A 13442-nucleotide genomic window follows, 5' to 3' on the forward strand; every position below is an offset into this window, starting at 1 on the left:
TCCTCATGAACTGGAGAAGCGCTGATTCCCCTTCTTTTTGGGCATGGAGGAATCTATTGTATTCAATGATGCAGATGGAACAGATGGCCATTCGACAATCCCCAGTACAAAGTAAACGATTTCTTAGTGTTTGGGATCCATATATTCAGTCTCTTCCTCACATTGCTAGAAGCCGGATTCTTAATGAATGTCCGTAGTTAACTGGGGTAGGCTACTGGAGTTTTCTTTTTAGTTTTATGGAGATGGGATTGGCAGGGGGTTTTTTTTTTCTGGGATTGAGATGGGAATACATGGCTGTGTATCCAAAGGGAGGGGTTGGGGACAGGGGAAAGGTACGGAAGTTATTTAGTTCAGCTCAGGCTATGGTAATATTATGTGGTTGAGATAAATAACAGCTCATTCCCTGTGGCAAGTAATGAACTTCTGGTTCTCAATCCTATTTAGGGGGAAGGGGGGGATGGGAAGAGGGGGGGGGGGGGAAAAAACAGTTGGGAATCCAAAAGCTTAAACTTCACGTTTCACTTGGTGGGCTTTAACACGATTTATTCATTGAGGTTTGTGTATAAATGTAGGTGGTCTAAGCCCATTATATGATTGAGTGGAGGGCCTACTTTTAGAGCTCTCTTACAATGGAGGATGTCATATGTTGTGTTTCACGATTGCAGAACTGATTGTGATGCTTCTACCGTTGTTCACTGTTTACAAGTTTTGTATCTGTTGGTTTCTCAATAAAAATTAAATAAACTTTAAAAAAAAAAAAAAAAAAAAAAAAAAGTATTTACACGATAAAAAAAATAGTATGGTGATATCCCAGTGGGCGTGAGGGAAAGCCACCCCCGCTGACCGAACCCTACTGGACAAATGTATACCAACGTGGGTAATTGCATTTATACCCCCTTGCTATATTTGAGGTCAGTGTTTAATAAACATTTCACCAAGAAACAGTATTCTTAATGGTTTCCAATCACTACTGGAGCATCAATTTCATTATTTTTAGAGCAGGTCTATAAACCAACACTTGCAAGATGTGAAATCTTTTTCTTACCGGTTAGATATTCTGAGGATCGCAGACAAGCTCTTTTCATCAAATGTCAGGACATCAAACAACAAAGCTGCTCCAACCTGCGCAGAAAAACATGGTATCAGAGCATCACAGCCAAATAACTCAAAACAATACTGCACACTACTACTGATTAAACATACGTATCCCATTAAAAACAGAAATGAATGGAGGAGGTGGGGGGTTCCCTGCCCCATCCCCCAGGTAGCAAAATTTCAGGGGGCAACATACCTCCACCAGAGCTATCACTGCAAGCCACTGCTGCTGCATGAGACGCTGTTGCTATGCAGTTTGAGAGAAGGGGAATGGAGATGAGGGAGCATTTTAGAGACATGCAGGGGCAAGAGGTTGGGACAGCAAGGTGGTCTAAGATAGGAAGGAGGACTGGAGATTCAGAGGGCAGGAAGAGAAGGACCACACTAACAGTGCCTGAAGGGCAAAAAGAAATAGAGGAAAATGCCAGCTGGCTACGAATGAAGCCTCAAAGTGCCAATGCCCAACAGAGGTCTGTTCCGATAGAGCTGGAAGCCCGAAGGAGGAAGAGGAAACTGCCCCTCCCTCATTTCAACAAACACAAAACTCACACGCCCTAGAGATTTAATCCTCTCAAAAGGGGTCAAGGGCCAGTTTCATTTCCCTGGTGGGATCAGGTGGCAGGGCATTACTCTTTGTATTATATGGTTCCTGAAGCTAATTTTTGCCTAGTCCCTTTATTTTCCCCCAGCAGCGGCATTACATTTCAGATACTACTGTCAGAGAACCCTCATTTGAAACCAGAGTGTAATCTACCGGTGCTATGGATGCCTTCCTTGCCTTTTATTTAATCATAGGCTATAACACAGTTAAACTTTGAGTTTTTTTCTTAATGCAAATAAAAGATAATGAAAATAAAATAAAGTTAAGAAAGACTCAAAAACGTTAAACTGTACTATAGCCTTTGATTAAATAAAATGCAAGGAAGGCATCCAAAGCCCCAGTAGTGCCTATTATGATTGGCTTAAACCAATAGATTACACTCTGGTTTCAAATGAGGGATCTTTAATAGTAGTAGTACTGATATTAGCTTCCCTCATTTAGGGGCCGAGTGCACTTTATAACCCACAGTCGGACACGGGTTAAATAGGCGCTAATCCACCCCCTAATGCAATAGGGGGATTAGCGCCTATTTAACACGCGTCCAACGCGGAGTGAATGCGATAGCCTCATTCACGTGCGTTTGCATGTGATGAGTGCTATTACTCAATCACTCCGCATTAAAAAAAAAAAGTGTGCATCTCAGACGCATATTTAGCTCTCAGTTAACAACACCTGCCTGGAGCAGGCATTAATAGCTGAGCACATGTAAAAGAAGTACAGAAAAGCAGAAAAAAAATGCTTTTCTGTACTTCCTAAGTAAAAAATAAATAAATATATATATATACACACCTCGGCAGACCGCCAAGTTAGGAAGACCGACGCCGGTAAACTCGGCATCGGTTTTCATAAGCGGCCGTCTGCCAGTAATGAAAACGGGCGTCAGTTTTTGTAATCGGCAGCCGCCGCGGGTTCGTGTTAGCAAAGAGGCGCTAGGGGCGCACAAGAGACCCTAGCGCCTCCTTGCTAACACGACACCCTAATTACAATATAGCATGGTGTCCCCCTTACGGGCGCTGACTTTTCAGCACCCGCTTTCCACAATTTTTTTTTTTTTTGCATCAGCCCCTTTGTGACATAGCAATCAGTAGTTGGCAGTGGCAAGTGAAACATGGTGCTATGTCGGTTTGGTTTCTGCTGAGCCATGTGAGGACATTGTGATTCTCATATGGATAAAGACTAACAAGGGGAGTAATTTTGGTTCCACTTTATTTGCACATATTCCAAAAATCAGAAATTAAGAAGGTGGCGGTGTGGATATGACCATTATGATTATAAAGTACCTGAGGTACATAAAATTACATTAAGCACAGGTATTATAAATGGTCTCACCTACAGGCCGATACAGTATAGAGCGCACTGTTAACCCACGGTTGGACGCGCGTTTTTGACGCGCTAGCTTTACCCCTTAATCAGTAAGGGGTAATAGCGCATCGAAAACGCATGTCCCCCCGAAACTAATAGCGCCCGCAACATGCAAATGCATGTTGATGGCCCTATTAGTTATTCCCGCACTATTCAAAAAGTAAAATGTGCAGCCAAGCCACACATTTTACTTTCAGAAATTAGCGCCTACCCAAAGGTAGGCATTAATTTCTCTCTGCACTGGGAAAGTGTACAGAAAAGCAGGAAAAATTGCTTTTCCGTACACCCTCCAACTTAATATTATGGCGATATTAAGTCGGAGGTCCCAAAAGTAAAAAAATAATTTAAAATATTTAAAATCAGTCCGCGGCTTGAAAACTGGACGCTCAATTTTGCTGGCGTCTGGTTTCCGAACCCGTGGCTGTCAGTGGGTCTGAGAACAGACGCCGGCAAAATTGAGCGTCAGCTGTCAAACCCGCTGACAGCCGCCACTACTGTCAAAAAGGAGGTGCTAGGGACGCACTAGTGTCCCTAGCGCCTCCTTTTACCATGGGCCCTAATTAGCATAATTGTATTTACTGTATCGTGCGCATAGGACACTGGCCTGTGCGCACGCTGGGAGAGCAGGTGCTTGCCTGCTCTCCCGCGTTTCTTTTTGTATCAGCCTGTTAATCCTCAGTTTAAATTTTTCAGTATATTTATTCTGGTTGCTGTTCAAATATTCTTTTGAGAGATTAATGTTTTAAATTTTCAATTAGTGTAGTCTATTATTTTGTTGCACCACTTTGACTCAGTGCTAGTTATTAATCATTTCATGTGACATGGGTTGTCCGCACTTTACCTCTCCATGCAAGTCCCTTAATGCCGAAAGGATCAGCTGCTTGAAATGAGCAGCATTCAAACGAACTCCCTCCTCTTGGAATTCTCTGAAAAAAAAAACCATTAGAATGGATTACTAAAGCATGCTACAATCAATACCAATTTGTAGTTAACGAGCGTGCACAAAATTACTCTAGTCAGAGGTGATCTTACAGCCGGATCTTCATATAGTGGTACTCCGAGGCATTCTTATGGACTAGTCTTTCATAAGTAGCCGGCTCAGGCCTCTTCTCTTCTGGTAATTCTATCATGCTAAACCATCAAGATGATAAACAAAATACATATTTATTAATTAAGCACAAGGAAACTTTTTAACCTGTCTTAGTGGTCGCTTTTCCTTCCAAAGAATAAGAACTGTGCTTTAGCTAGAAGTACCTGCGGCAAACGTCTTCAAAAAATAACCTGAATATAAAGCATAAGGAAAATATCGACATCACTGTATCTGCGTTTTATCTGTCAAATTTAATTCGTATAAATAAAGCAAAAATGTTCAAAGCATTTACCTCTGTTGCCTTTAACATTTTAGTACGATACAAAACAGAAATTAATAGCAGTAATAAAACAAGAGGCTTGATTTACTAAGCTTTCCATCTATAGACAAAGAATGGCACACCACCTTAATAATTGGTGTCATGGTACAAAAATTAATTCATCAAACTCGGGGAAACGTTTTTAAAGCTAACGTTTTCCATACTACAGTTTCTTGCTCTAAACTCTAAGGCTCAACTGCTTTGTAGCAAGGTGCTGATTAAGAAAAATCCTTTAGCCCAGTTCCTGAAATGTGGTCCTAGTACTAGCAGAGATTCCAGCTCCCTCCTATTGCAATGGTACCTGTCCAGGCCCGGGAGAAACAACACTTACTTTACGTAGTAAACCGGGGAGTCGCTCCAGGAAGCACATTTAAGTCTCTAACCCAAAAAGAGCATGTGCTTGAAACAGCAGCTCCACCCACAGATCTGGAGCGGGAGCTGGAAACAACAGTCACAATAACCCGATCCGGAGCACGAGCAGGACCCGGAAGTTCAACACAACTACAGCTAAGAAAAAGTGCTTTCCTTTTTTTTTTTTTTTCCCCAGCCTCTTTGGGTTTTCTAATGACGTAACATTTTACTGACCAATCCCATGCGAGAGGGCCTTAGCGTCAGAGAGACTGGTAGAAGAACCAACGATAAAACGCTTGGGTAACCTGTAAGGCAGAAACCATGTGTTGCCAACCTCGCTTATTTACCGCGAGATTGGGCTTCTTTTTGTAGTCATTCGCGGATTTTTTTTCTGATTCGCGGGTTGCTTTTAATTGGGCTATTTTTTTCTGCCAGTCGCGTTTTTTTGGGCTTGTTGGGCGGGACTTGTGCTCTGAATCATGTTACAGGGATTGGCTGCTGCTGCGATGAAGCCTGTTCATAGCAGGAGCACCCTATCCCTATATTGCCAGAGCAGAGCTGCAAGCAGTGTTGCCAACCTCGCTTATTTACCGCGAGATTGGGCTTCTTTTTGTAGTCATTCGCGGTTTTTTTTCCCGATTCGCGGGTTGCTTTTAATTGGGCTATTTTTTCTGCCAGTCGCGTTTTTTTGGGCTTGTTGGGCGGGACTTGTGCGCTGAATCATGTTACAGTGATTGGCTGCTGCGATGAAGCCTGTCCATAGCAGGCGCACCCTACCCCTATATTGCAGCAGTAAGCCAATCAGAGCAGAATGCAACCCTTGTTGATGCACACGACACATTTTGTGGGCAGACCCAGCCAGCACACCATCGCACGTGGGCGGAACGGGAAGGCCGGCAGCGCAGCATTGGAGAGAGCAACAGCAAAGGAATCCAGAGTGTGCAGCTACAGCCAGGGATCAGGAGGGAAGGAGTTAGTATGTTGGGAGGGGGAATGAGAGTGTGGGGGGGCAGAGATGTGCTCAGAGGGGTTAGGGAGGGGGGAATGAGAGTGTGAGGGCCAGAGATGTGCTCAGAGTGGGGAATCAGTGTGTGCGGGGCCAGAGATGTGCTCTGAGGGGTTAGGGAGGGGGGAATCAGTGTGTGCGGGGCCAGAGATGTGCTCTGAGGGGTTAGGGAGGGGGGAATGAGAGTGTGCGGGGCCAGAGATGTGCTCTGAGGGGTTAGGGAGGGGGGAATGAGAGTGTGCGGGGCCAGAGATGTGCTCTGAGGGGTTAGGGAGGGGGGAATCAGTGTGTGCGGGGCCAGAGATGTGCTCTGAGGGGTTAGGGAGGGGGGAGTGAGAGTGTGCGGGTCCAGAGATGTGCTCTGAGGGGTTAGGGAGGGGGGGAGTGAGAGTGTGCGGGTCCAGAGATGTGCTCTGAGGGGTTAGGGAGGGGGGAATGAGAGTGTGGGGGCCAGAGATGTGCTCTGAGGGGTTAGGGAGGGGGGAATGAGAGTGTGGGGGCCAAAGATGTGCTCGGAGGGGTTAGGGAGGGGGGAATGAGAGTGTGGGGGGCCAGAGATGTGCTCAGAGGGGTTAGGGAGGGGGGAATGAGAGTGTGGGGGCCAGAGATGTGCTCAGAGGGGTTAGGGAGGGGGGAATGAGAGTGTGGGGGCCAGAGATGTGCTCTGAGGGGTTAGGGAGGGGGGAATGAGAGTGTGCGGGGCCAGAGATGTGCTCTGAGGGGTTAGGGAGGGGGGAATGAGAGTGTGCGGGGCCAGAGATGTGCTCTGAGGGGTTAGGGGGGGGGGGAATGAGAGTGTGCGGGGCCAGAGATGTGCTCAGAGGGGTTAGGGAGGGGGGAATGAGAGTGTGCGGGGCCAGAGATGTGCTCAGAGGGGTTAGGGAGGGGGGAATGAGAGTGTGCGGGGCCAGAGATGTGCTCAGAGGGGTTAGGGAGGGGGGAATGAGAGTGTGCGGGGCCAGAGATGTGCTCTGAGGGGTTAGGGAGGGGGGAATGAGAGTGGGGGGGCCAGAGATGTGCTCGGAGGGGGGGTGGGGAGGGGGGAATGAGTGTGGGGGCCAAAGATGTGCTCGGAGGGGGGAATGAGAGTGGGGGGGGCCAGAGATGTGCTCGGCGGGGGGTGGGGAGAGGGGAATGAGTGTGGGGGCCAGAGATGTGCTCGGAGGGGGGGTGGGGAGAGGGGAATGAGAGTGTGGGGGCCAGAGATGTGCTCGGAGGGGGGGTGGGGAGAGGGGAATGAGTGTGGGGGCCAGAGATGTGCTTGGAGGGGGGTGGGGAGAGGGGAATGAGTGTGGGGGCCAGAGATGTGCTTGGAGGGGGGTGGGGAGAAGGGAATGAGAGTGTGGGGGCCAGAGATGTGCTCGGAGGGGGGTGGGGAGAAGGGAATGAGAGTGTGGGGGCCAGAGATGTGCTCGGAGGGGGGTGGGGAGAGGGGAATGAGAGTGTGGGGGCCAGAGATGTGCTCGGAGGGGGTGGGGAGAAGGGAATGAGAGTGTGGGGGCCAGAGATGTGCTCGGAGGGGGGTGGGGAGAAGGGAATGAGAGTGTGGGGGCCAGAGATGTGCTCGGAGGGGGGGGGGGAGAAGGGAATGAGAGTGTGGGGGCCAGAGATGTGCTCGGAGGGGGGTGGGGAGAAGGGAATGAGAGTGTGGGGGCCAGAGATGTGCTCGGAGGGGGGGTGGGGAGAAGGGAATGAGAGTGTGGGGGCCAGAGATGTGCTCGGAGGGGGGTGGGGAGAAGGGAATGAGAGTGTGGGGGCCAGAGATGTGCTCGGAGGGGGGTGGGGAGAAGGGAATGAGAGTGTGGGGGGCCAGAGATGTGCTTGGAGGGGGGTGGGGAGAGGGGAATGAGTGTGGGGGCCAGAGATGTGCTCGGAGGGGGGTGGGGAGAGGGGAATGAGAGTGTGGGGGGCCAGAGATGTGCTCGGAGGGGGGTGGGGGAGAGGGGAATGAGAGTGTGGGGGCCAGAGATGTGCTCGGAGGGGGGTGGGGAGAAGGGAATGAGAGTGTGGGGGCCAGAGATGTGCTCGGAGGGGGGTGGGGAGAGGGGAATGAGAGTGTGGGGGGCCAGAGATGTGCTCGGAGGGGGGGTGGGGAGAAGGGAATGAGAGTGTGGGGGCCCAGAGATGTGCTCGGAGGGGGGTGGGGAGAGGGAAATGAGTATGCGAGGGCATTAAATGCTATAAAAAATAAAAAGTTTCAATCTCACGTGTTTTGGGCTTTTTTTGGGCTTGTTTTTTTGGAAAAAAGTGCTTGTTCTTTCATGAAAACCTGGCAACACTGGCTGCAAGCCTTGCTGATGCACAACACGAGCACATTTTGTGGGCAGACTCAGCCAGCACAGCATCCCACGTGGGCGTAACGGGAAGGCCAGCAGCAGGGCATTGGAGCAGAACAGCAAAGGAATCTTCAGAGTGTGCAGCCAGGCATCAGGAGGGGGGAATGAGTATGTGGGGGCCAGAGATGTGCTTGGAGGGGGCTGGGGAGAGGGGAATGAGAGTGTGGGGGCCAGAGATGTGCTCGGAGGGGGGAATCAGTGTGTGGGGGGCCAGAGATGTGCTTGGAGGGGGCTGGGGAGAGGGGAATGAGATGTGCTCGGAGGGGGGAATCAGTGGTTGGGGGGCCAGAGATGTGCTTGGAGGGGGCTGGGGAGAGGGGAATGAGAGTGTGGGGGCCAGAGATGTGCTCGGAGGGGGGAATCAGTGTGTGGGGGGCCAGAGATGTGCTTGGAGGGGGCTGGGGAGAGGGGAATGAGATGTGCTCGGAGGGGGGAATCAGTGGTTGGGGGGCCAGAGATGTGCTGGGAGAGGGGAATGAGAGTGTGGGGGCCAGAGATGTGCTCGGAGGGGGGAATCAGTGTGTGGGGGGCCAGAGATGTGCTCGGAGGGGGGTGGGGAGGGGGGAATCTGTGTGGGGGGCCAGCGATGTGCTTGGAGGGGGGAATCAGTGTGTGGGGGGCCAGAGATGTGCTCGGAGGGGGGAATCAGTGTGTGGGGGGCCAGAGATGTGCTCGGAGGGGGGTGGGGAGAAGGGAATGAGTATGTGAGGACGTTAAATGCTAGAAAAAATAAAAAAATTCAATCTCACGTGTTTTGGGCTTTTTTTGGGCTTGTTTTTTTGGAAAAAAGTGCTTGTTTTTTCATGAAAACCTGGCAACACAGTGGCGAGTCCTACTTTCTCAAAGCTGGTCGAGGGGCAAAGGGCGGAGTCGGTGGACCAGGAACTGAGCGCAGGTTCTAGCGGGGGAAGGGCTGGCAGCAAGTGCAGGAAAATGTTTTAGCGTCCTTGATAAGGTGTCTTCAGCAATCATTTTTTGTGTGCATAAATCCAGTGTGATTAGGCTGCTGAGCACACATTTTTACCTCCCAAGGCATTAGTATATAATTTGCTTACTGTTTCAAATTTTTTTAAAACCTCCGTTGAAAAAAATGCACCTAATTTCTGCACATATTCTTAATGCAGGGTTTTTAACATTAACTCCTTGGTTAGCCAGCTCAGACGGTGGGAGGAACTCACTGATGTCCTGCCGGGACCAATTTTATGTGCATCTCCTCCCGGCATATATACAGACTGAGCGCACTGGTTAACCCGCGTCCACAACCCCTTATGCATAAGGGGATCAGCACAACCAAAACTCGTGTCCAACCTGCCCCCCCCCCCCCCGTGAAGCTAATAGCACTCATCACATGCAAATGCATGTTGATAAGGCTATTAGCTATTCTCCCTGATCTAAAAAAAAACGTGTGTCCAACCTGCACATTTTTACCCTAAGAAATTAATGCCTGCCTGGAGCAGGCGTTAATTTTTGAGCAACCCAAAAAGTGTACAGAAAAGCAGCACTTCCCCCAATTTAATATCATGGTGATTTTCACAGGCCGATACAGTAAAAATCGAGGCAGATGGCACGCGCGCATAGGCCACTCTCCTGTGCGCGCGATTCAGAAAAAAAAATTATTCAAATTAGGGCCCGTGGTAAAAAGAGGCGCTAGGGACACTAGCGCCTCCCTAGTGCCTCTTTTTTGACAGGAGCGGCGGTTGTCGGCGAGTTTGACAGCCGATGCTCAATTTTGCCGGCGTCAGTTCTTAAACCCGCTGACAGCCATGGGTTCGAAAACCGGATGCCGGCAAAACTGAGTGTCTGGTTTTAAATTTTTTTTTTTTATTATTTTTAACTTTTGGGACTGCTTTTCTGTGCACTTTCCCGGTGCCGGCAGAAATTAACGCCTAGCTTTGGGTAGGCGCTAATTTCTGAAAGTAAAATGTGCGGCTTGGCTGCACATTTTACTTAGTGAATCGCGCGGGAATAACTAATAGGGCCATCAACATGCATTTGCACGTTGCGGGCGCTATTAGTTTCGGGGGGGTTGGACGCGCTATTTCCCCTTACTGAATAAGGGGTAACGCTAGCGTGTCGAAAACGCGCATCCAAACGCGGGATAACAGTGCGCTCCACCAGGCTATATGAAAGAACTAAGCCTAACATTGCAATAGTTCTTTCATATAGCCCAATAGACTAAATGTCGGACCCAGCCATAGTATATTCATTCGTGTTCATTCTCCAGTTTTTTCTGTCCTTTATTTCCTGGCTACTCTAGCCCCCAAGTTTATTCTCCATGTTATTTGTATCTGCGCCTCGGCCTTCTTGTTATATGGTTTGTTAAGTTAACCCCTAAGTTTGATGTAAACCGGCCTGATATGAAGCTTGTCATGAAGTTCGGTATAGAAAAATGTTAAATAAATAAAATAAAATTTAGGATGCAAAAACCCAAGGGAGAAGTACAGTATTGGGGGTGAAAATTCTTCTAAGCACAGAAGAAGAGCAGGATCTGGGGATAACTGTATCTGATTATATTAAGATGAATAAAGCAACAGCAAAAGCCAGAAAGATGTTTGGCTGCATAGGAAGAGGAATGGTCAGCATAGGTATTGAGTACAATTCTGGAGACTGCACCTTCAAAAGGATATAAACCGGTTGGAGTCAGTCCAGAGGGTGGCTACTAAAATAATCAGTGGTCTCCGTTCTAAAGTATATGAGTAGAGACTTTCATTTTCAATTTAAACAGATTTTCACCCACAAATTCCTGGATTTTCAAAAGGTGGAAATTGGTTTAAACCGTTTTTCACCCTAATTGGCAATTGTCGGAAGTGGGGAGCCATAGAGGCCATGGCAATAGGCACAGCATAAGTGACGCCTTTGACCTGCTATATCTCATGTCCTGCAGCAGCAGCCATTGCCACTGCCATATGCCTCCAATCCCCTGCTCACTCACCCAGTGCTGGCCGTGCAGTGCCTCGGTCTTTTCTTGCTCCGTAGCTGCCAGTGCCTGAATGACGACATCAAATGCCAACAGCCACAGAGCAGGAAGAGGGACCGAGGCCTTGCAAAGCCGTGATTCTTTAGGGGAGTTTAGGTAGGTAAGTGGCTCTGATATCATGGCAGCACCGGGGGGAGGGGATTGGGAGAGAAGGATATGGATGGTGTTGGGAGTGAAGGAATTGTGGAGGTGAAGGTGGGGGGAAAGGGGAGAAAGCAAGGTTGGCAAGAGGATGGATGGGGAGGAGACGACAGCAAGTGGTTCTGGGTTAGGGGAGAGAAGAGGGGCTGAAGGACAAGAGGGGTAAAGAAGAGAGGTAGCAGGCAGGGGGCAGGAAGAGGAGGGGGCTGAGAAGAGAGTCCTGGTCTTTGTTGCTGGGGGGTGGGGGCCCTTCAATGTCTTTCTATATGCTTTACAATTTTGTTCTTGAGAATAGTTTCCACTATTTTTCCCGGCACTGAAGTCAGGCTCACTGGTCTATAGTTACCTGGATCGCCCCTGGAGCCTTTTTTAAATATTGGGGTTACATTGGCCACCCTCCAGTCTTCAGGTACAATGGATGATTTTAATGATAGGTTACAAATTTTAACTAATAGATCACAAATTTCATTTTTGAGTTCCTTCAGAACCCTAGGATGCATACCATCTGGTCCAGGTGATTTGCTACTCTTTAGTTTGTCAATCTGGCCTACTACATCTTCCAGGTTCACAGTGATTTCGTTCAGTTCGTCTGACTCATCACCCCTGAAAACCATCTCCGGAACTGGTATCTCCCCAACATCCTCATTTGTAAACACGGAGGCAAAGAATTCATTTAGTCTTTCTGCAATGGACTTTATCTTCCCTAAGAGCCCCTTTAACCCCTCTGTCATCTAATGGTCCAACCGACTCTCTCACAGGTTTCTTGCTTTGGATATATTTAAAAAAGTTTTTATTATGAGTTTTTGCCTCTATGGCTAATTTAATTTCAAATTCTCTCTTCGCCTGTCTTATCAATGTTTTACACTTAGCTTGACAATGCTTGTTTTATCCTATTTTCTTCAGATGGATCCTTCTTCCAGTTTTTGAAGGATGTTTTTTTGGCTAAAATAGCCTCTTTCACCTCACCTTTTAACCATGACGGTAATCGTTTTTCCTTCCTTCCACCTTTCTTAATGCGCGGAATACATATGGACTGCGCCTCTAGGATTGTATTTTTAAACAATGTCCATGCCTGTTGAACACTTTTAACCTTTACAGCTGCACCTTTCAGTTTTTTTCTAACTATCTTTCTCATTTTATCAAAGTTTCCCTTTTTAAAATTTAGTGTTAGAGCTGCAGATTTATTGTCCCCCTTCCAGTTATTAGTTTAAATTTGATCATGTTATGATCACTGTTGCCAAGTGGCCCCACCACCGTTACTTCTCTCACCAAATCTTGCGTTCCACTAAGAATTACATCTAAAATAGCTCCCTCTCTTGTTGGTTCCTGAACCAATTGCTCCATGAAGCAATCATTTATTACATCCAGGAACTTTATGTCTCTAGCAAGTCCTGATGTTACATTTACCCAGTCAATATTGGGGTAATTGAAATCTCCCATTATTATTGCACTGCCAAATTGGTTTGCTTCCCTGATTTCTCTTAGCATTTCATCATCTGTCTGACCATTTTGTCCAGGTGGACGGTAGTATACTCCTATCACTATACTCTTACCCAACACACATGGGATTTCTACCCATATAGATTCTACTGAGCATTTAGTTTCTTGTATGATCTTTATCCTGTTGGACTCTATACCCTCCCGGACATAAAGTGCCACACCCCCACCAAGTTGATCCTCCCTATCATTGTGATATAATTTGTACCCTGATATAGCACTGTCCCATTGGTTATCTTCCTTCCACAAAGTCTCTGTGATGCCAATTATGTCAATCTCATCATTTGCTGCTATACACTCTAATTCTCCCATCTTACTACTTAGACTTCTGGCATTGGCATACAGACATTTCAAAGTGTGTTTTTTGCTTGTTTTAACAACCTGCTTTTCAGTTGTTTGGGATAATTCGGAAATCATTAGCTTTGGTGATTTTTTACATATAGGTATATGAACTATGTTTGCATTTAATGGAACCTCTGTTGGGATGCCCTAACTCTCCTGTTTCATTAGTATCCTTCAAGGATACATTTCTCCGAACCATGCACTGCTGAGTGACTGTCAGCTTTCCCCCTTGTTCTAGTTTAAAAGCAGGTTTTACACCATCTACCATCTTCTGGACACAGAAATACCGAGGGACTGCAGGTGGCACACTGGGTTATGTATAGCG

The 13442-nt window shown here is 47.6% G+C and overlaps 1 protein-coding gene across 3 annotated transcripts in view; it reads right to left on the reverse strand.

Annotated features, from left to right (window-relative positions):
- RPP14 (ribonuclease P/MRP subunit p14) overlaps positions 1-5187 on the reverse strand; it is a 28161-nt gene extending 22974 nt beyond the window's left edge. Inside the window, exons 1-4 of one of the 3 annotated variants that reach the window (XM_029601070.1) lie at positions 5053-5187; positions 4091-4189; positions 3900-3984; positions 1046-1122 (exon numbers count right to left, since the gene is read on the reverse strand). In XM_029601070.1, coding sequence (XP_029456930.1) covers positions 1046-1122; positions 3900-3984; positions 4091-4188 — 260 coding nt within the window. In that variant the 5' untranslated portion in view covers position 4189; positions 5053-5187. Of the gene's footprint in view, positions 1-1045; positions 1123-3899; positions 3985-4090; positions 4190-4440; positions 4776-4798; positions 4995-5052 lie in introns of those variants that run through there. The other 2 variants (XM_029601069.1, XM_029601071.1) reach the window with 2 other exon arrangements.
- Between the last annotated feature and the right edge of the window lie 8255 nt (positions 5188-13442).

This window comes from Rhinatrema bivittatum, chromosome 4 (assembly GCF_901001135.1).
Source record: "Rhinatrema bivittatum chromosome 4, aRhiBiv1.1, whole genome shotgun sequence".
NCBI lineage: Eukaryota > Metazoa > Chordata > Amphibia > Gymnophiona > Rhinatrematidae > Rhinatrema > Rhinatrema bivittatum.